A 22,341-nucleotide genomic window follows, 5' to 3' on the forward strand; every position below is an offset into this window, starting at 1 on the left:
TGTGTGTAAATCAGATTTTAGAAATGGCTTTCACTTAAAAAGCAATGTTATGCCCGGAACCAGTATTGGATTGGAAGTATATATATATATATATATATATATATATATCAAATCATCTTTATCACCTCTGTTCCTACCAGATTTGCAGCCTACACATCAGTAAGTAAACTTTTTACCACTCTCTAGTCCTCAAGTGCTTGAAATGAAATTCTGCACGCTGCTGTGTTGTATAAGTTAGTTTTTTTACGGAATGAACACCTTTTATGCACTGATCAGCTGTTCGCCTTCCCTGCAGCACATTTGTACGAACGCGTGTATAGCGATTGTTGATTACTTAAAACAGATATTTAAACATATTTTGAACCGCTTGTTGGTTTTACATGTAAGAAAAAATACTTTGAAATAAGATTGTTGAACCACCAGAAGCCACAGGCTTGATGTTTGGTTTGATCATGTGTCAAACAACTACAGATGAAATGTCACAGTCTAAAACCTGGAATCTTTGCCGAATAATCACTGTGCCAGCAGGTTGGTTATGAAGCAGGTACTGACTATGAAATGACACCCAGGGCAGAAATAGTCCAAAGATAGGAGCTGGTGTTATTGGTGATAAAGACACTAAACCAGAGTGGTAGAATACAGATTTTGTTGGTAATACTTCTGTCGCCCATCAAAATCCTCCCCGAGTCTTTTGTGTGAAAGAGTAAAAAAAAAAAGAAAGAAAAGAAAAAGAAATCCTCCTTAAAATACCACCTGAACAAAATCTTGCGGATGATATGGGCTTTGGTTCCGATAATCAATAGCATACTCGTACTATTTCAGTCTTTAAATATAAAACACTTTGGCAGTGTCAGATAAGGATAACTTATTTCAAAGGTTAATTAGTTGTAGGTATACAATAGTACAGGTTATCTATGGAAGGCTAAGTGCGGCCACATCCTCAGATAAGACGCGAAATAATTCAAAACAGTCATGTTCATGTCACACAATGGGCCCAAATAGAAAAGTCAGCTCTGAACTAATACCTTAATCAAATTTTACAAATAACCTCCTGGCATATTTCATTTTCGTGCTTTAGTATTATTTAGGTCTATTTTTAAAGTGGCTTTAATCTCTGTAACTCGATTATTTGGTGCCTTTAAAAAAAATCTTTGATTTTTTTTTTAAATCCGGACATCCCCGTGGATTTTGACGTTTATTTTATTTCCACATTTTTTTCATCGCTTCAAAAAATTAACTATGTATTAAAGCAAATAATGACAACATTAATCTAATAACAAATTTAATCCAAGCGTGTCTATGTTAAGTCCTTTCTTAATGTGTAAAGACTATTTATTTACAGTAAATAATGGGCTGCCTAAGTCTGTAGTTACTGAACAAAACATACTTTCATTGATGTGTATGAATATTTTCTTTGGTGAGAGAAGAGCCAGACCATCTTTTCCTTTACATTGTGAACAGGGGGAGAATTAGGTGCAGGGGGCTCTGCGCCTGTTGGGGGAACCAGAAAAGCTTTTACCAAACAGACACAGTGCCACCTAGCGGTGGGCTCCAGAGAGAACGACCTCAAGCTCAAGCTGAAGCTTTTATAAAACAGCTGTACATAAAGAGGCACAAAGGTTCTTGCTGTTTTTAAGATCACAAAATGAGGCATAGCGGTCTAAACTGGTCCACACTGAACATGTTAAATTTGACTGTATCCTGAATGTTAAGAAGAATGTAGCTACTAGGAAGCTACTAAATAGTGAGACTGAGAAAAATGAGAAACTTTTTAAAATATAATCTGAGGTATATGAGATTAAACAGAATACACACAGTTCACAGCTAAGTCTTAAATTTGCAACCACAATCTAAAATCTGCCTAAAGTATGGTTATTTTAGCTGTAAGTTCTTTTAAGAAATAATCTGCATTGCACAGCAAAATCTTCTGCCTTATTGAAGCAGACTGTGCTGTCCAGCCTTGCACCAAGGGGAGAGGATTTTGTATGTAAAGGCTGAGCCAGAAACCCATCAGGACAACGCACTGGCATGCACTTCTTGCAGCTGATAAGACAGAAGCTCAGGGTGAGGAGGCAGGGATGCACAGCACTTGTGTTTTGCAAAAGGTATGGAATCAAGCAACTGCAGGTAGAAAAGGAAGGAGAGGAATGTCAAGATTTGGGGATGTGCTGAAAATCTGTTGCTCTTGAGCTTAAACAGACTCGTACTTTTCTCTCTGTATCACCATGTCTACCTCCCTATCTGAAAACCATCTTGATTTAACATACAAAGAATTTAACACAAACTACTCTAAAAGTGTGTGCACATCACTGCTTTTATTCTGAGCTTTCATCAGCACTCTATCTTCTTGGATCTTAGGATCTTAGAAACACCCCCATTTGCATTTGAAAACTGATAAGGGCCATCTTTAGAACAAACCCCCATTAACAGCACAGGAAATCATCATGCTGCAGTTTAAACAAGTAAAAATATCTAATAATTGTTCTGTTTGACTGCAACATTAATAACCTTCCAATAAGATTTGTGCTACCTCTGCCTATACTCTCTTTTCTAATACTGAGACTCACGAAAAACCAATAGCTTGGTTTCTTTCCTTCATAGTCCCCAGTGATGATAAACGCAGTCCAGAGTGGCTGGTGCTGAGGCGACTTCATGACAATAGACAGTCTACAGGCTTTCAGGCACTGTCACATTACCACTCTTCACTGCAGTGATTTAGTACTCAATTTGTCTCAATATTTTACTCAATGGGACAAGATAGCAGAAGTGGGTGCCCTTTTTTACCCTTAATTCATGATGTTAAGCTTTTCCTCGGCTAGACATATATTACAGTGGGGGTTACCCAAAGAGACAGTTCCTTCCCTTGTTGGAGGGGTGCTGTGTCCTGTCTAGTTCAGGCAGTGAGGAGCAAAGCCTCAGTGTGTCCTCTATGAGCCTGTCACTCAGCTGAGCCATCACAACTCCCTGGGTCAGAGCAGGTTAAGCAGCATCTGTCATCCAGAGAAGCACTATTGTGTTTAAGGGAGGGAGCCACGCACATCATTTGGCTCCACACCTCATGCAGAACAACAGGAAAGGCCGAGGAGAATTTCTGAAGCTAAATTTGACCCAGGTCTGGAGGATGAGGAAGTACTGGTGACATCACTGCCAACCAGTACAAGCCAGAAATAACTTATGTCCAAGAAAACCTGTATCCCCAGAGCAAATTTGGCCACAAGGGGAGGGTCACAAACAAAAGTGTAGTAGACGTACACCAAACAGTGGGTTTAATCTGCCTTCAAAAACTCTCACGCTAGTGAGTCGTCGTACATCAGGAAATGCAGCCATGTACTGCAGAAATACTAGTGCAACATTTTCAAGGTGTTTGAGGGCTCCACAGAATTTTTTAAATGCTTTAAGAATTCAATTAATTTTCTTTATGTATATAAAACCAGTGGTCTGGCTATCACAAAGCAGTTTTAGCTCTGAACACTGAGTCTTTAGTAACATGCCTGGATCTCCTGCTGTGTCGCATCATAAGCCCCTCTTTGAGATTCATTTGGTCCCTTCATCTGTTGAAGAATCTAAAGTAAGGGGCTCACTCATGACATGTCCCTTCATCTTCTCTGTGAGGGAGACACATGGATGCATGCCTGCTGCAGACTGCTGTCGGCTGCTCCTTAACAGGAGGTGTGTGGGCGAGTCTGCCCATCTCCCTTTTTAGAAACAGCATTATTTGCGTGTTCAGTGGCAGAAATGACTGGTTTCCTTGCAGAAGACCCATGTGACCATTCCTGCTCAAACAAAAGAAAAAAAGGAAAAAAAGCAGCTATCTCAGGCAGCAGGCTGGAGGCTTTTCCTGCTCTTTACCACAGATTCCGCTGTTATTGTGCTGCTCTTCTGACCTGCAGGTCATTGGAAGTCTAGCCCATGCAGGAGTCACCAAATATGTTAAGAATGGTTTGTTCTGAGTTTTACATAGTTTTAATAATGAAGCTACTCCAAATGATTTGAGGCAAAGTATACATTTCTTGTGTATTATGTAAAACATGGTGACACAAATTGCTCAAGAGCTATGAACACCATGTTAAGTTGCATTGTTTACATGTCATCAGTGTCAGGTCTGAAATTTAAAAAGCAAATGAAATATGGCAATGAGCATTGTTAGGTCAGCCTCCTCTCATTCATTGACCTTAAACACAGTCACATCCCCTCAGGCTCAAGTCTTAAATCACATATACTACTCTCTCTTAGGTTATTGTATTTTGCTAGCCCCGTTAAGAGGAGCTTTGCATGCTTTAAAACTAAAGTCTCCTCATATTGCTGTAACACTGATGCCTTCTCCTTTTATCAAATACCTTTGTGTTGTGAGACATTTTGGTGTTGTAAAGTTGCTGTCCTTATACATGTACCAAAGAGGAATTACCTAGTTTATCTCATTCAGGACCACAGTGGGACAGGAGTCTGTCTACCACAGCTGTCACCGGATGAAAGGCAAAGTACACCTTGGACAGGTAACAAGTACATTACAAACCACAGACATTTACATCTGTACAATCAAAGAACCACTACTTAACCCAACATACATGGTTTTGTTTTGTGTGTTTGTTTTATTTTTTTTAAGACGTGGAAAGAAGTTGGCGTACTTGGAGAAGACTCCCACAGACCAACTCCACACCAAAAGGAACCAGCAGGGATTCAAGCTTGGAACATTTCTGCTCTGAGACAGCAGTGCTAATCACCACACAACCACACAGCCCAACTCTATTTTTTTTAAGTCATCAATAGCCAAATACATAAAATAAGACAAAAATGAAAATCTATCATTCATTATAGAGACTAAATTTATTGATACAATATGCAGGCTTAACACAGAAGATGTCCAGAGAGAAAAGGCACAATATATTATACATTCACTACCATGTCCCATGATTTTCCAAAGCTGATCTGAACTTTTACAAAGTCTTTCAGTAATGGGGGGGAAAAATTATATATATATATATATATATAAAAAACAGTAACAAAAAAGTTACAAAAGTTTCTGAATTCTTTCTTCAACCATCATCATCATCATGACAGATACTGATTTCATTGTAGACCATTTGAGAATTTTTTTTTTTTTTTTTTTTTTGCTCTTTGAAACGAAGGGATATCTTTCCAGTACAGAGTTCTGTGGAATGGAAACAAAATGGAACAAGATGTACAGTGACCACCCTTTTATAATGGAATTCTTATGTTATATTTCCTAAAGAAAATAATATGGTATGGAGATACAGTTCTCCTACAAAAAAAAAGAAAAAATCTTTGGGTCACATTGCTCACCTGAGAATATTCTATTTGTGGAAAAAAATGTCTCAGACCTTGTCCTTAAATTTTCCTATGTTAATTGCTGAACACATGTAAACAATACATGGATTTACACTCTTTAGACAAGTCGGATATTGAGGAAATGATTGTATTCTCTATCATTGTATTCTCTCATTAGACTGATAAAACAAATATTAGGACTTCTGAAAATATATGTATTGAAAGGAGAGTTCGGATACAAGAGGTCTCAAAAAAACAAAACAAACAAAAAAAAAACCAAAAACTAATTTGTTTTGTACAATTTAAGACAATAACACACAAGCAGAACACAAAAACTCAGTAGGGATCAGATGAGTAAACCACATATACTGTATAAATGTAACACTAGCAATTAACACTGTAGGCCAATGCCACATGGTTCTTAAAGAGGAAAAGTGCACTATAGTGCTGAAAGTCAAGAGTCATTCATATGGCAAATCTCTCCAACATCCGATCTGAGGCAGAGATGTTAATCTGCAATACTTTGCAGTGACAGAACATTGGCTGCACAAACATGCAGTTTAACAGAAGAAAACTAGGAATACTCTATGAAGATCTACTCCAAAGATAATAGCTAATGCTAACCCTTAGAAAAACTGCCACTTAGAAACCAGGGAGGTAGCTGGAGCGATGGTTTGCAACAATGCTACAAGAGCTGAAGTACAAAAAGGTCCATAGATAAAAGGCAAACAGTGTATGATGCTGGTGTTGGATGGGCACTACTAAAGCAATTATGATTTTGTAAACATGACTGGAATGCAGCAGTAAAGGAGGGCTCTTAGAAACTGTCTATCCTCTGAGAACCAGATGACATGCCTCTGGGGTGGGCTAGGCGACTGTGGTTTCAGTGCAGTTTTTCCTCTAAGGACATCTGTTGAAGAGGTGAGTGCTGTGTTGTAGGTTACGTGCGAATGTATTCAGATCCGATGGGGGGGGGGGGGGGCATCATTTAGGTGAACAAGCTTGCACAGATCTGCCCAGCAGGAGCTTTTAGCAGATAAGTCAGTGCAAAGATATCCACACCTGTGCTTGTGTGAGTGCGCAAGAATGGATTCACACATTTATCCTGTCTGTAATGTATGTGTCATACACATGTGTATGAGGTTTTACGTTTGAACAGGAGTGAGAGTGAATACCTGTACAGGCATGATTGTCAGTGATAAGATGCAGTGCTTTGGTTAAGGAGGGGTGATGGAGGGAGGATTATAATGGGCCTGGGCGCCAAGGGTGTTAGTAATCACTTAATGGAGGCTGTGGCAGGAAGGAACATGAGTATGACAAACAGTCTCATACCAGGGAATGCAAACCACTGATCCGCGATGTTTACAGTTAAGACCAAGGTGTAGACAAAGCTAGGTCATTTAGGACATTACCATGTGAGGAATGCGTTTGAGCCAATCGAAAGATTTGATATAAAATACACAAAAGAAATATTTGGTCCAAATCCTGCTGTTGTGGAGTAAAACTGATTAATCTGGGGTTGTATTCACATACGATTCAAGTTGCTTCTTCTTAACACCTCCCCTGAAGGCTAGGTCACATATGATCTTGATAGCTGGCATTTCTCTGCTCAGGAGATCAAAATTAACCAGAGTTTTATCAGCTGGGATCGTGTTGGTTTCTAGAAATCAATTCCTCACTGGTCTATGATTGGGGTCGTGGCAGGGATCTGCTCTACTGATTGCAGGTCGCAGTGCTCCCTCCTCCACAGCATGAATCAGTTAAGGTAAAAAGTGACATCAATGGAGCCTTTTTTTTTGTTTTTTTTAAAAAAAGCAGCTCCACCACTGCCATTATTGTGGATGGTTAAAAATCTGGTGCCTTTTCATTCATCTGCAGCGCTGGTTCCTCTTACTTCACCCTTTTTGCGAAGCTGTGGGGAATTAGAAAGAAATAGAAAAAGGATACAAGTTAGATAAAATATATGACAGGCTAACCAGATGTTTGCATTCAATGGAAAGTTTGATAAATGGATAATTTCTGCAAACAACTTCGACTTGGTCATTAGACAGGACAGGGTTTGACTTCTTTGCCAACCATTTAAAATACAACAAATTGCTTTGAACAAACTGAAATCTTGAGTTCCTTAAAAATCAGCTCCAGTGGTCCTTATCAAACCTTCTGTTTGTCTTTCAGATAGAGAAAAGCATCACTTTCAAATTCTCCAAACCCTGAGGCTGATGACTTTGGAAAGTCAATTAGTTTGAGAATCTGATAGCTCGGCACCTTAAATGAAACCATTTCAAACCAACACTGGCTCTAACAGAGGAATAGACAGATCTGATGAAATGGCATGAGGATTTACCCTCTCATTTCTCCATCCTTTTTCCTCCCTCTCTTTTTTCCTCAGACTCCTTCTCAACACCAGAATTCCATTTGTATGTTAATGAGGAAAAAGGAGACATCATGAAGCAGCCCACCACACCCTTTCTCTCTCGCATGCTACCCCCATCCATACCAATAACGCCAGACTAGTATACATAAAGAATACAGACATAACTGTTGAAGCATTGTCTCCTTAATGTAGAGACACTTATCCACATACTGCAATCCCAACAGGTGGAGTGTAGAAACTGTAGTCATGATCCAGTACGGTCCAAGTGTGACCCTGCTAACCCTTGAGCTCAGAGGTTCAGGCTTTAGCCAGCCTCCTTACCACAGCCCTCTTTGATGGCACCCGCCTGTTTACTTACTCCAAGGGAAAATGGGAAACACATGCCGAATTGGGCGAGATGTTCTGAGGAGGAAGGCAAAGCAGAAAATGCTGCATGTTGGTAGTAAGCCAGGAATGTTTGAGACTGGCCCTCTTTGGCCTGTCTAGCTCAGATTCCTCCCTTGTTCTCCTTGTACGGCCAAAAGCTCCCAAACTGATATTTGGAGGAGCTCCAAGAGCTAAGCAGTGGTAAGGTTTTACAGAGAAATCATAGCATATGACTTGGAAACAGTTTTTTATTTTACTTTGTCTTGTATTCCTTTGTGGGAATGATCTGGGTTTCAGAAAGTATGACTTTCTGTGTATGTTTCAAGCTAATAGCCACCTTAAAAAAAGTAGGTGTAATTCTCACAAGAGTTAACAACTTGTAGAAACCAATAATATATTTTCATTAATTTGGCTAAACACCTCAGAATTCAGCACAAATGTTTCATTTTTTATTAATTTAGTGAGCTACACAGATGTGGACTGAAAACCCTTTCACCACACCGAGAAGTAGAGTGAAGAAGGCAACACAGAAACCTCAGAGAAAGCATCTAACAGGGTTCCCCCCCACTGTAAGCTTTGGTTGGTTGAACCATGCCATAAAAACAGCCACAACCAGCAGAGCCATGTATTTTTGCACTGCATCTGGCAGCTTAAGTAATGAAAGTATTCTCTTAAGTTCTGTTAACCGTGTGAGAGTGTTCATCGTGAAGCAGCATAACCAGCAAACTGCTGGTTTACATGAGCCGTTACTTCACACTGCTCCGACAGATTATTTAAAAAAAAAAAAAAAAAAAAAAGGATCAGTCAACAGTATATTATGGCTGACGTCTCATTGTACTGACAGCGCCATTGGAGTGAAATTTGAGTCCAAACTACACAAACAGGGTGCTGAGGGTATGGGAAGAGATCAACTCTGCTATTAGGAATAACTTCATATCACAGAGACTCCAGTGACAAGTCATGCCATTATATAAGCGTATGGCACAACCAGCCCAAGCTGAACCAGTGAAAAAGCCCTTTAAGAAAACCAACCTGTACCCGTTTTAACTTAGGCAGTAACACACAAACCTAAATCTGGCTTTGCTACTGTTCTGGAGCTTTTGTACCTCGCACAGAACCCTTCCTTCGCATCTGTACAAAAGTAAAAAAAAAAAAAAAAAAAGACAGAACTTGATGTTAAGTCTGTGGACTAAGGCAGACTTAGGAAATCCCGACACACAAAAAAATGTCCAATACAACAAACGGTTCTACACTGAGTTAAACAAAGAGTTTGTAATCATGTTTAGTGTATATTTATTGTACCCTTGAAGTTCTTAGAATGCACTAACAACCTACCTGCATGCATGTTTGCCCTTTAGCATGTGCATGGGCACGAGTATTGGGATCAACCTCCATAGCTTTACCGGAAGTCAAACTCCAGAGGGAACCCTGAAGCCACTAAATTTTCCTCAGTTTCCCTGTTTTTAACCACACCAGCATGTTTCTTGTCTATGCAACCTATCCAGTGTCTAGTAAATAAATAACTTCAGTAAAATAAGGCTACACAGATGTTGCACTGGTTTGCCTGAAACTTAGACAAGTGTATAATGAAATGTGTGCCGGGGATGTCTGCAAGTTAAAAGTTTTATGAATCATTTCCATTCCTAGTCAACATGTCCTTTGTTTGCCCAAGATTTAATTATATAGAACTTTTTCATATAGACACACACCTCATCCAGCTCTCTCTGTGTCTCTGCCTCCATCCGCCGAATGTCATCCATAGTCAGGTCCACCCATTTATCAATCCAACAGAACAGCTGGCGATGGAAGTTATTGAAGATCCTCTTCTCTTGCTGAGGAGAGACAGCAGTCAGTTTGGTTAGAAAGTATTTGAACTATTAAATAACCCTTAAGTGTTCAAAAACAGTTATTAAATAAAATGAATTGTGCAATGTTGATGTAAAATACATAAAAACATCTTAAAACAACAACATATTTCAAACAGAAGTCTAAAATCAATTATACTGAAAGATCTCAGTGCTCTAGTTGGAGCCAGACAGTTAGGAATAATCGTCTTGTTTTCACAAATTTCCATTCTCAGCATGAACCAAAATGAACCCTGCTGTGTGAGGTTTAAACTGTGTAAACATGTCACTAACCTCATGGATGAAGTTCTCCACTTTGGTTTGCAGCCCCCACCACTTAAATTTGACTGTGACTAGTTTGTAGGCACACATCCTTGGGCATTCAGTTTTACTCGCCAGCTCTTTCTGTTGGGAGAAGAACAGCAGGATTTACAACCTTTTTTTTTTTTTAAAAATAAGAAAACTTGACAGAAACTTTCCAATAAGATAATTGTTTAGAAAAAAAAAAAAGCTAAGAGAATATTATTATAGACCAATCTTGGGTGCATTCAAAGCTAAAATTCATTAATATGTAATGCTTTGGGTGGGGAGCTTGCTGAAATAATTATCAATAAGCTGTGCACAGATAAAAGTGCCCTAATCTACAACACACTTTCTAAATTCATCCACCGCTGCTTGCACTCCGTCTCGCTCTGAAGAAAAGAAGAAAAGGAAGGAGGAGGGGGGTGGCACAGCAAAGTGGATAAACTCCAGAGGAAGGGACCATTTCTCTGCCTCCACCCTGACAGTGACACCGCTCCCAACAGGCAAGCCTTTATGGCCACAGAAGGAAGATAAAACAGTGCTCGCGAAGCGATAAGGGCGTCGCAGTGCAAAGCTGGTTACATTATTAACACCTAGGACCTGCTCACCCCCAGAACACACACACTCTCCCTCTGAGAACACCTGTTTAATTAATCACTTCATTCTAGCTCAGCATTCCAAGAGAAAATGCCACAGACCCGCCTCACTCACCCTCATCCCACTGCTGTTTGATGCTACGATCATGGAGGAGTGCAAGAGAAGGGAAATGAGAAACATTTCTAAATTTGCAGTGGGTTTAGAAAAGTTGTCATCGCTAAAGGAGAACTTCACATGAAACGGATTCTACATCAAAACACTTACGGTGACATTTCTTCTCTCCCTCTCTATGCCCCACTCAAAGGAGCAGAAGTTTTCAGAAATACAAAGGGTACCGATATGCAAGCATGTGTGCATGCAGAGATAGACAAGAGTTTTATTGCTCTAAGAAGCTGGCAGAAATTGTGTCTCTGTTGTCACATAACTGCTCCCCCCCACACTTTCAAAAATGTCTTTTTCTATGTCCACAGCGGACGGAAAAGTGATCTAATTAAAAGCACAAAATAAAAAAAGTTGAAGCCCTTTATTCATACTTTTTAAAGCAGACTGGCTGCCTTTGTTCTGTGAAAATTCTTGCAGCACAGGAAAGTTTCCCACGGTGAACTTTAAGGGCTCGGCTGCAGAACAAAAATTCTCAGTGCAGGACCCGTTTGTCAGGCTGCAGGGTGAAAGGGTAAAACAGCAGCAAAAGGTCCAAAAACTGGCTGTGTGAATTGCCTACTATATAAGTATTTCACCAAAAATACTTAAGTCTTCACAAAGAACTGCTTGTCAGATTTGGAATTAATGTCTACAAATTGATTCTTTTCCATTTCTGGCTGTGTGTTGTGCCACGCACAGTTTAGCAGATGGAAGTCAACAAAAAGAGCCTTTATTTGACCCGGTGATTTAAAGTTTCTGTTTCAGGTGATGAGAGGTACGAGAGGCACGATTTGCCTTCAAAGCTCAGCCATAAAGTGTTGTGGACAGCACCTGGGCCTTCCTCCAGTAATGGTTGCTTTAAGGAAGACTCATAACATCAAAACAAATGTCAGCCAACTGATCCTAAATTAAAATGCTATAAAAAAAAAAAACAAACAAAAAAAAAAACAAGTTCTTGGTATCAATTTCTTACATGGTAAAGATATTTGTTTCAGGTAACAGCCATGGATCTATAATTATTCTATGCCACCATAAGCTGTCATCAATCAGCAGCATTTTTTTTTTTTTTAAACAGAAGAAATTCCTTATTAATTTGGCTACATCGATTTATCCAGCCATTGCATCTATATAAACCTTCTACAGGACCCTCATGAAGCAGCAACACCACACATGAAGATTCATCTTTGTTTACAGAGGTTCCAACAATTCTTCTTACAGAACCAAAAAATAAAAAAGAGAAAAAAAAGGCATGTTTTATTTTCAACAGGTCTCTTGTTTCGTTACTCCAAATGGTCCTCCACCCCAGCCACTGAGCCCCAGAGCTTCTTCAGGGCTAACAGAGGAATCGTTTATGTTGAGTCTGCTCTAGATAGAATTACATGTTCCAAATGTAATTCAACCTTTTTTTTTTTAAATATACATTGTCTTCAACAATTTAAAACGAGTACACCATCTTTCACAATCTTTCTAGATGATAACACTAAAGCAAATATTAAGAACTACACTTCACTGCCAAAAGTATTGGCTAACCTGTCTTAACTCCTGTATGAACTTAACAGACATCCTATTCTTAATCAAATGAGTTCAGTATGACGTTGGCCCACCCATTGCAGCTATAACAGCTCCAACCTTCTGGGAAGGTTTTCCACAAGGTTTAGGAGTGTGTTTATAGGAATTTTTGACCACTCCTCCAGAGGCACATTTGTTAGGTCAGAAAAAGGCCTGGCTCTCAGACCCTGCTGTAATTCATCCCAAAGGTGTTCTATGGAATTGAGGTCAGAATTCTGTGCAGGCCAGTCAAGTTCATCCACACCAATCTCACTCATCCGTGTCTTTATGGACCTTGCTTTGTGCACTGGTGCACAGTCATGTTGGAATAGCAAAGGGTCATTCCTAAACTTCTCCCACAAAGTTGGGAGCACGGAATTGTCCAAAATCTTTTAGTATGCCGAAGCATTCAGAGTTCCTTTCACTAGAACTAAGGGTCCAAGCCCAGCTCCTAAAAAACAACCTGAAACCATAATCCCACCAAACTTTACACTTGGCACAACAGTCAGGCCAGTACCATTCTCCTGGTAACCGCCACACCCAGATTTTCCATCAGATCACCAGATGGTGAAGTGCGATTCGTCACTCCAGAGAACGCTTTTCCACTGATCCAGAGTCCAGTGGCAGCGTTTTCTAGACCACTGCATCCGACATTTTGCACTGCTTTTGGTGATGTATGGCTTGGACGCAGCTGCTCGGCCATGGTAACCAAATCCACTAAACTCTCTTTGCACTGTTCTTGAGCGGATCTGAAGGCCACATGAAATTTGGAGGTCCGTAGAAATCGACTCTGCAGAAAGCTACTGACCTTTGCACACTATCCACCTCAGCACCCGGTGGCCGTCGCTCCTAATCGCTTCCATTTTGCTCTGATACCACTGACAGCTGACTGTGGAATATTTAGGAGTGAGGAAATTTCATGACTGGACTTCACATGCTGGAATTCACGGAGCTCCTGAGAGCGACCCATTCCTTCACAAATGTTTGTACAAACAGTCTTCATGCCTCGGTGCTTGATTTTTTTACACCTGTGGCCATGGAAGTGATTGTGACACCAGATTTTAACTATGTGGACTGGTGAGTGAATACTTATGATACAGTGTATATACAATTACAATGCTTATCAGTAAAAACCTCCCATACCACCCAAACACTGCTAACAATGAACTCTTCTTTGACTGGTTAGCTTCAAACCATCATTTCACAAAAGATTTATATGAAATTCAAAATTCACAAAAGGGTTCACAAAGTTACACTGGTGGCTGGATAAGAGTGGAAAGCGGGAATTAATGTGTATAAAAGGTGAAAATATTAATCTGTAGTTCATGGGGCTGGAATCGAAGACAATGTAAGGAATTTATCTGCACCTTTGTTATGTTGCTGTGAATGTCAACACATAAAAGAAAAATGAAATAACAGCCAAAGAAGGAAAGTAGCAGACATACTTCATGTAGCGGTAGCTGTAGGTACATGCAGGTATGTTTATGATGCCATTTATTTATGAAAAACAGATTCTGAGTTTGTGTCAATAATACAAGAGAATATTTAGCCTGAGAAAAGTAAGAGTTAAGTGAGTTTGCAATCCAATTAGACATGTAGTTGGTTTTCTTGGGATGAGCTGTGAAGTGGAGTTACTGACCGGGATGTTAGTGGTACTGCAAAAAACTGATGCTCAAATATTAACACTGGAAACACAAGGGCATCAGTTTGAATTCGAAGTAGCCTCCGTTTAAAACATTTCTGGATAAGTCGTGATGACTGCTAAGCCGTCGGCCAATGAATTTAACCAACTCAAAACTGTGTGTAAGACGTCTTATTGGTGACAAATAATAGCCAAACCAATGAATCAGTGCACATTTAGTATGTACATAATATGTAGAGGGTAAAATGTAGCAGAATACTTTGTTTTTTTAAAGTTTCCCATAAAATGCACTTCCATTAATGTGTGAACACGACTAATTTCAACTCCATCAGTCACTGATGAGTATTACCTTCCAGGTGGGCCCAAGAGGTCCTCTGCCAGTTTTAACCGACTTGAACTGGGCAGGATCTTCATCTGGCTTGTAGTCCTGCTCAAAGACAAACAAAAAAAAAATATATATGTAGATATAGTCTAATACAATACATAGCTAAATATTTTAAAAACAAGTTATATAAGCTATGGTCTACATAATATAAATACAATCTATTACTAACATACCAGTACAGGGTTACTGGGTTCATAATGTATCAGGTGATTATCCCAAGAATTTTAGGAAATCTAAGAAAAATCCCTGCAGCATGTTCAGATACCGATGTCTATTTTGTTTTCTCGAACAAGACACTGAGAAAAAAATAGTTTTGTTATTCCTGCACTGTTAACAACTACACAGAAAAGCAGAAGCATCAGACACTACGACACTGATGCAGAGTTTAGCTTACAAGTAGCAGAGAAAAGAAATCTGAGGGGCAACAAACATCCATTTATTAGGGTGATGGGATCCAGTGATGTGAGTAAATTAACTGTAATGTAACAACACTCCTCAGCCTATATGTGCAGGTCATACAGTCACGTCCTGCTAAAGCCACTTCAACACTTATGCCATACTGCAGAGGGGGATCTTGGTCCCATAGAGAAAAAACTTGGATAACACAGAGGAATACCGAGAACACATGCAAAGCACAACAATGCTGACGTCATAATAAACAAGAGAGAAATGGTAATACTAATAATGAAACGGCTTTCAAATTATCAACTGCTCAAGGGCCCAGCAATTTTAAATAAATCATGATGCGCCTGCAGCTAAAAGCTTCTTTTTCAGGGCTACTGACCAAAAGGAGGGTGCCAAACATGTGGAAAGGAATGAAAAGACACTCTCTCCAACACTACCTCACACAAACACACACAGCTGCAATAATTTGGCTGTTTTAATGCTCAGAGCTCCATCGCTGTAACAATACACTGTGCTGCACTAATGAGGTCTGTGAATCGATGTGGCGCACGAAGAGGCGCTACTCCTCAAGTAAAAGAGTGTGTGTTAAGGTGCAAGTGTGTTTATGTCATGTGTGTATTTGTCTTGTTCCGGCCCACGCAGCACTGTGAGCTTTAATTACACTAACAAACTCATCTGTGCTGGCGGTACGCCCCAGGCCCTGCAGTCATGCCCGAGGCTGAGGGCTGATAGGGCCCTGAGACACAACACACTCCTCCAGCAAGGCAAACACGTCCGCCTCGTTAACTACCCACAGCAAACAAACATGTACACACACACAAACCGGTGCTTCGCGGTCAAATAGCCACACGTTTAATTGCATACAGTGCCACAGTGAAATGAGGCAATGGGATGTCAAATAAGAGCAATAATATGCAACATCTTCAAATAATATTTCACAGACTGCAAAAAGTTTAATTTATTCTTTGCATTTTGGAAGAATACACATCATCTGAGCATCTAAAGATTTTAAACTGCTATTCTTATTTCAACTGCAGACCCAAAAATGTGATATTTATATTTAGACATTGAGCCAAAAAAAAAAAATCCATAAACTGAGAAAAATAATGGACAACTATTACAGATGCTTTTTTTTTTTCCTAAACAGGAAGGTTCAGCAATTTAAGATATTTGGGTTTTACAGAACAGTGAACTGAGCATCTTTGGGATTTTAGCAAACAACAAAAAAAAAAAAAAAAACAGCAGTTTTCCTACATTTGTGCTAACTTTATAGACCAAGCAACTAATCAAACAATTTGAAAATATATATAAAAAAAAAAGAAGTCATTACATCCATTCTCAACATGGATGTACTTAATCCATTCTGTTAATAGATTAAGTGCAATTTCATGTTAAACATAACAGTTCTGAGCATCCACATTTATAGTCATTTACTGATTTTCCCATTATGAAATTTGTTTAAATAAAAAACAAACAAATAAAAAACAACCACACAAATAACGGGGTATGTTTACTGCTCTTTAGAAATAAAAACCGACACACCTCTTCCTGATGTAAACTGGGTTGATTAAACTTTAGGCAAATCTGTTGTAATAAAACCATTTGTCCACATGGTGGCACCAATCTATATGTTGCACTGGAAGAAATTCTACTTACAGATGCAGACACTTGACTTCTGTCTGCGATGTCAATGGGCACAACAGCTACATTCTGCCATGTTGAGCTATCCAGTTTGTGAACCTGGGAGGGGAAAAAAAAGATTTGATACAAAAGCAAAAAACCTCAAATTAATAAATCATACTTAATATTTTTCCTTGGTTTGATGAGGAAGTACTCACATTGTCTTGCATTCCCAGGTCTGGTTTGTGCCATGTCTCAATTTTAATAAAGAAATTGTCTTTCATATATTCATTCTGGGAAGAGAAGATATTGGGAAACTGTATAAAATAAGGGAATACACTAAACTTGAGTATTTAGTTCATTTAAGATGTTTTATTTTACATACCGTCACAACTGGATTAAGGTTAGGCAGGTGGAAAAAAAAGGAGAGAAAATTATATTTTTAAAAAAAAATGTATATACAAATATACAAAATAAATTTGAAAGACACAAAAATGTTTCAATATAAATTAAACAAATTTGATGAGGCATAGGAGTTTCAGGGGAAAGCTAAGACAAGAGAAACAGGGAGGGGAACTCACTAGTTCTGCAGTAGGGGTAGGCATTCCAAGCTTTTTCATGGAATACCAGGGCACCTTCAGGAGCTAGGAGTCTGACATACCCTGGGACTTTACTGCAGGGTAATGGATGGTAGGCACAGGTAGACAAAGGGAGAATGAACACTCAGCTTCACTTATTCATGGTTCTTTTAGGAAAGAGTAGCAGAAGGAGTACTGGAAAGTTTAAAGCTTTAAAAAATAAGACAACACTGCCACAACCTGGTAGTACTCCACTATTACACTAAGGAAATTTGGGAGGCTGATAAACCAATGAAAAAGGAGAAAATTCATACCTTTTTAAATGGTAAATTTTGTGAGTATACTGTCCTTTCTCTCCATCTTTTTCATAGGGCTCATTCTTGAGTACCTCAATGCCTTCACCACCACCTGTCTCGTTTTTACTAGCTTCAGCCACAGAGAACAGCTGTCCAACTTGATACTGTAATAATCAAGAATCAACAACTCTTTATTGTCATTACGCATTCACATAACGAAACTTCTTTCGACAACTCTAATCTTAAAAGATGATTACACAGGCCATAAAATTAAATTAAAAACACACAGCACACCAATAATGAAAAGGCCATATTACACAATGGTAGAGACACTAAAAATACAGTAAATTAAAAATTAAATAAAAAGGGGGTGTGTAAATATAGTCATACATAAAACTCTTAAATGACTTTTAAAACAGAAAAAGCTAAACAAATTCAGGTAAATAAAGTAATTTATTTGAAACTGTAAGCAAACCACCTAATTTAGATGAGCAATATTTAAGAACACACACACACACACACACACACACAAGACTATTCTCTGACTACTCAACTGTACTTTTCATATATGGGGGTATTCCCACCAGTGAACCAGACTTTGTTAAAAGCAAAATAAACACCACCAGTGTGAGTTTCGCCCTAAGGCAGCAAGGTGGGGTATCAGGATTCATGACATTTAGCTCTTTAAACACATGGAAGAACCGTTTGTCATGTCACACAAATGACCAAATGACAAATCAAGATTAATTAGCTTGATTTTGCATTAATGTGCACACATAAGACACTGAAAATGGTAAGACAAATTTCTTTAATCTTTAAGGATACAGTTAATTCTTCATGGAAAAGTGAAAGAAACTCCATTCTGTGACACTTGCACTACTAAAATGATCTTTAAGATGTATAATACAAAAACAAAACAATAGTTTACAAACCTAATTATTGTAAGAATAAGTATAATGAGGATTTAAATTGATTACTCACCTCCTCAACACTACAGGGTAAAACCACACGGCTGCAAAGGAGAGATAAAGTGTGACTCACACACAGTTTTTAAAATGTGCTGTTCTGCATTCAGCAACTATCCTGCAAGTATTACAAATCCACACTGATTACATATTAGTTAAGATTTTCATCAGACACACACTAATACAATATATATATATATATATATATATATATATATATATATATATATATTATTCATCAACATCTTATATTTGATTTTCTTATTTCAATCCATTACGTTTGTAATAACACCATTTTCCCTGTTCTCAAAGTTCAGACACTGGCAAACCAGTGCAGAACAAGCAGTAAGAATACTGATGCATATGCTACAAAACATAAAACTCGAAATAATCTTTACAACAAACAGAGTAAGAAGCTGCTTAAGATCACATTCTGATGAGAGAGAGAGGGGAGGGAGGAAGAAAATCCTACTACTGGCCTGTTCAACACTGCTGACTTCAGCAAAATAAGAAGGACTCGTCACTAGACCAGAGTGGAAAACTGAAAGTCAGGATGAAGAAGAAAAAAGACTTTATACAACTATAAACTGCAGAAATGCAAAGCAGCATTTTAGAAAATGACATGCTTCTTTGTCGTCTAGAGTGAAAACTTTCAACATCCAAATTGAAAAAGCAGCCTGTGCTCAATGCCATCTAAACTTTCTTGCAGTCTACAAGCACTGCAACTTTTCTGTGCCCTTAGTTTTAAGTCAGGATGCAAAACATTTTGCCAAAAGCTATTGCATCGTTTACCCTTGTGAACAAGACGTTTCCCCTTCCTAACCGCTGCCTGCACAGTGTAAAGGGGAAGGAAGAAGGGGAGAAAAAAAAAAGAAAAAAGGGGGGAAGTTACCACATAAATCTAAAGCAAAGCCTTATAACAGCCTAACACACACTTAATGCAACTCTTTTTTTTTTTTTTTGTGCTTCTTTTCCCACATCTTCTGTTTAGTGTTGATGAGCAGTAGCAAACAAATGTGGGTTTTGTCCAGAACTGACAACTCCATGACCCTGTGCTTAAAAAGAGGCTAAAATAAAATTACTCTAAAGCAGGCATTTTATTTCTCCTGGCCGCTATAACACCACAGCTACTTGAAGTATGGACTTGCAATGACTGATGTGTACTTCTGACGTAGTCAAGGATATAAAGCTCAAAAAGATTAAAATGGTTCCTTTTGACAGAACAACCTAAATATAAATGAGAAACAATTTTCTTTAAAGAATGCTGCAGTACAAAAACACAGTTGCTGAAATACATTCCACCCTCAAACTATAGTTGGAGAGTTACTTTTTTTTTTTTTTTTTTTTTGCTGCTATAGAGGAACTTGGATGGAATTCGGGTTATGTGGTACTGACACACACATTTAAAGCAAAACTGTGTTACAGCTTTAAAAAATAAAACTATGCCTACCAGAGGCCTGTACTACAAAAGCATGATTTTCTGCATTTCTCTCTAGTACCTGGGATGACTTACCCAGACATTCAGGGTGTGGATGAGCAGTACTATGAAGCTGGTTATCAGCTCAGTAATTCAACCCAGAGTTTTCCCATTTGATCAATGTTTGTTCATAAAAAAAAAAAAAAAAAAAAAAAAAAAAAAAAAAAAAAAAAAAAGGGGTGGTGTTTGCAGCGTCTGACCAATCGCAAACATAGAAAAACACTGCAGAACAGACTTCTTTACCGTGCAGGAGCAGACAAAAGCACAAATCCCTCCCATTGCAGGAATATTTAATCAAAAACTCTGTGAAAGAACAGAAGTCTGAAACTAGCAAATCTACACCACATAAGTTCACATCCGTTCATATGTTTCGGTGGCCGTGGTTGTCTATGTACGCAAGCTGAGGATCCATCTATCTGCATCTGGAGGGAGAGGATTGTGATGTAGAGAAGCACCAGTACGGCTCAAGCACGGTTCTACATCACAACAAACAAAACCTGTTTTTTCCCTGTAGGGGGGGTTATGAACCATTTTTTGATCCACAAAAACCTGTTTTTAAAGAAATGGAAAAAAATGTAGTAATACTGTGTTGTTTACAGCTTTAAAAAAATAATAAAATTGGGGGAGCATTACCCCTTTAATGAAGCACCTCTACTCTGCAGGCTTTGTGGTGAACTTTGGTCCAAAGCAGCTACATGGACAAGGCAGCTTGGACTGTAGATATGTTTCCATTCAGAATTTGGTAATCAGTCTGAACAATTGATTAATGGAAACAACTTTTTTTCTTTTTTTAAACAAGTCTCATGTCAAGAGAAAATGCCCAGTTTGTCCCACTGTTGCAAGGTCCATTTACCCAATGATCTTGACTCCTCTGTCCCTGTTTCATGTAGAGGAAATTTTATTCTAGCAAAATGAGCAGGAGAAAACAGAATTGAAAAGACTAGATTCAACTATATGTAAGAAATGTATTAAATACTCAATAAAAGAGGGAAATGCACGTCAAGCAACTCTTCGGCTTGACAGGAATGCATATACACTACTCACAAAAAGTTAAGGAGTTTAAACCTTCAGGGGAATTTACAGAAAATGTAAAAAGTTCACACTACACTGGTATCATAAAATGTCCATGTCTCAACTTGTCATGTGTGGTCCTGGTCTTATGATGTCAAAATGCAAACAGTATAATATGCAATAAATACTTAAACACTAAACAACTGTACATGTGCATTTAAACTTCAGATAAAGACTCATTTAGTTCAGTTGTAGAGGCTATAGTGTATTATAGATACATTCTGTCATAATACAAAAAGCTGGACATGCCTAACTTTTCGTTAGCAATGTGTAATAAATGCTACAGTATTCTAGGAGGCTTACCTTAGACGAGATGGTCAGTTGTTTTGTTATAACTTGGCTTTTACTGTGTGTAACAATTTCCAATTGTAGTTTCATTCATCTAATCATTTCCTGTAAGCCAGTTCATTCTATTCAACGTCTTTAGAGCTAAATAAAAAGCCTAATTTATAAAACTGGAAGTAATTTTCTATAACTATGCTAATAAGTTAAATAAAATATATCTGTTATTCATTGCAGCTTTATTAGATACATCAGCAGAACAATAATGGCCTGCACGAGTGTCTGCATTTTTGTTTGTTTACTGAAACAGGTAGCAGGTAGCTAGTTTACTGTCAAATTTTAGTTTGTCCGGTGACAGCCGAATGATTGGTCTGATATAAGATTAGCTGGCGCTACCACGAGTTTGTATCGATATTGCTAAGATAACATTAACTCGCTGGGAGACTTCCCCGTCCAGGTAACACCGTACGTTAGCTAACTTAAGCTGGATTTATACTCGCGTTAGCTTTAGCGTTAGCAAACCATTCGAGTTCACCATTACGAAGCAAGAAAGCACAAATGTCGGTGCTTAAAACACTACTATACAGCACGATCTGTGCGTTTAAAGCCTGTTATTTAGCATGAGTATGAGATCAACTATAGAGAAACAACAGCTGTCACACAATGCCATGCTGCTGTCAAAGCCGGTAGGCCAGAGCAATCCCACCCTTCCCTCGTGTGACACCCGAGACAAGAACCAAAACTTTTCACTAGTGTCCGAACACTGAAAAAAAGAGACTTCCCTGCTAACTGTACTCGTAACTAGAATGATAAAGTGGTTCCCGAAAGAAATGGGAAAACTATTTTTTAAAAAATATACATATATTTTTATCAACAGAAGGAGGGAACTTACTATTCCTTGATGAGAACCATCGTAACTTCTTCCTTTCGGTACTAACAGTACAGCCCAGCGACCACTGATTGCTACTGACGTCATCGGCCCTAAGAGCTGCGCCCGGTACCGCCCACGCGAGCGGTGATTTGTAGAAGAAGGAAAGACGCGCCCATCAATTAAAACGGACCAATAAAATCCCCTTTATAGCTTAAAGCCCGCCTTTTGCAAGTCAGTTTTGATTAAAAAATTCTTGTAATTAAGTTTGATAAACAAATCTCCTTCATTAT

The 22,341-nt window shown here is 38.6% G+C and overlaps 1 protein-coding gene and 1 long non-coding RNA gene across 3 annotated transcripts; one reads left to right on the plus strand and one right to left on the minus strand.

Annotated features, from left to right (window-relative positions):
- The first annotated feature begins 34 nt into the window (after positions 1-34).
- Positions 35-4,960, plus strand: LOC121648553. The gene is made up of 3 exons (XR_006011994.1): positions 35-159; positions 4,424-4,493; positions 4,604-4,960. It is a non-coding gene; the product is annotated as an uncharacterized LOC121648553 (long non-coding RNA).
- On the minus strand, positions 4,806-22,159 carry LOC121648552 (phosphatidylinositol transfer protein beta isoform-like). Of its 2 annotated transcripts, XM_041998751.1 has the most exons (12): positions 22,073-22,159; positions 18,367-18,397; positions 17,404-17,549; positions 17,093-17,184; positions 16,897-16,904; positions 16,730-16,804; positions 16,548-16,631; positions 14,451-14,528; positions 10,165-10,275; positions 9,736-9,858; positions 9,095-9,157; positions 4,806-7,198 (listed from the first exon to the last, which is right to left on the minus strand). In XM_041998751.1, exons 1-11 carry the CDS (start codon positions 22,090-22,092, stop codon positions 9,110-9,112), a joined length of 816 nt encoding a protein of 271 aa, XP_041854685.1. In that variant the 5' UTR covers positions 22,093-22,159; the 3' UTR covers positions 4,806-7,198; positions 9,095-9,109. The 2 variants fall into 2 exon arrangements, with proteins under 2 accessions (XP_041854685.1, XP_041854684.1); XM_041998750.1 differs by lacking the exon at positions 9,095-9,157 and having other exon boundaries at positions 22,073-22,157.
- Positions 22,160-22,341: the final 182 nt, after the last annotated feature.

The sequence above is a fragment of the Melanotaenia boesemani genome, chromosome 11, assembly GCF_017639745.1.
Source record: "Melanotaenia boesemani isolate fMelBoe1 chromosome 11, fMelBoe1.pri, whole genome shotgun sequence".
Classification (NCBI taxonomy): domain Eukaryota; kingdom Metazoa; phylum Chordata; class Actinopteri; order Atheriniformes; family Melanotaeniidae; genus Melanotaenia; species Melanotaenia boesemani.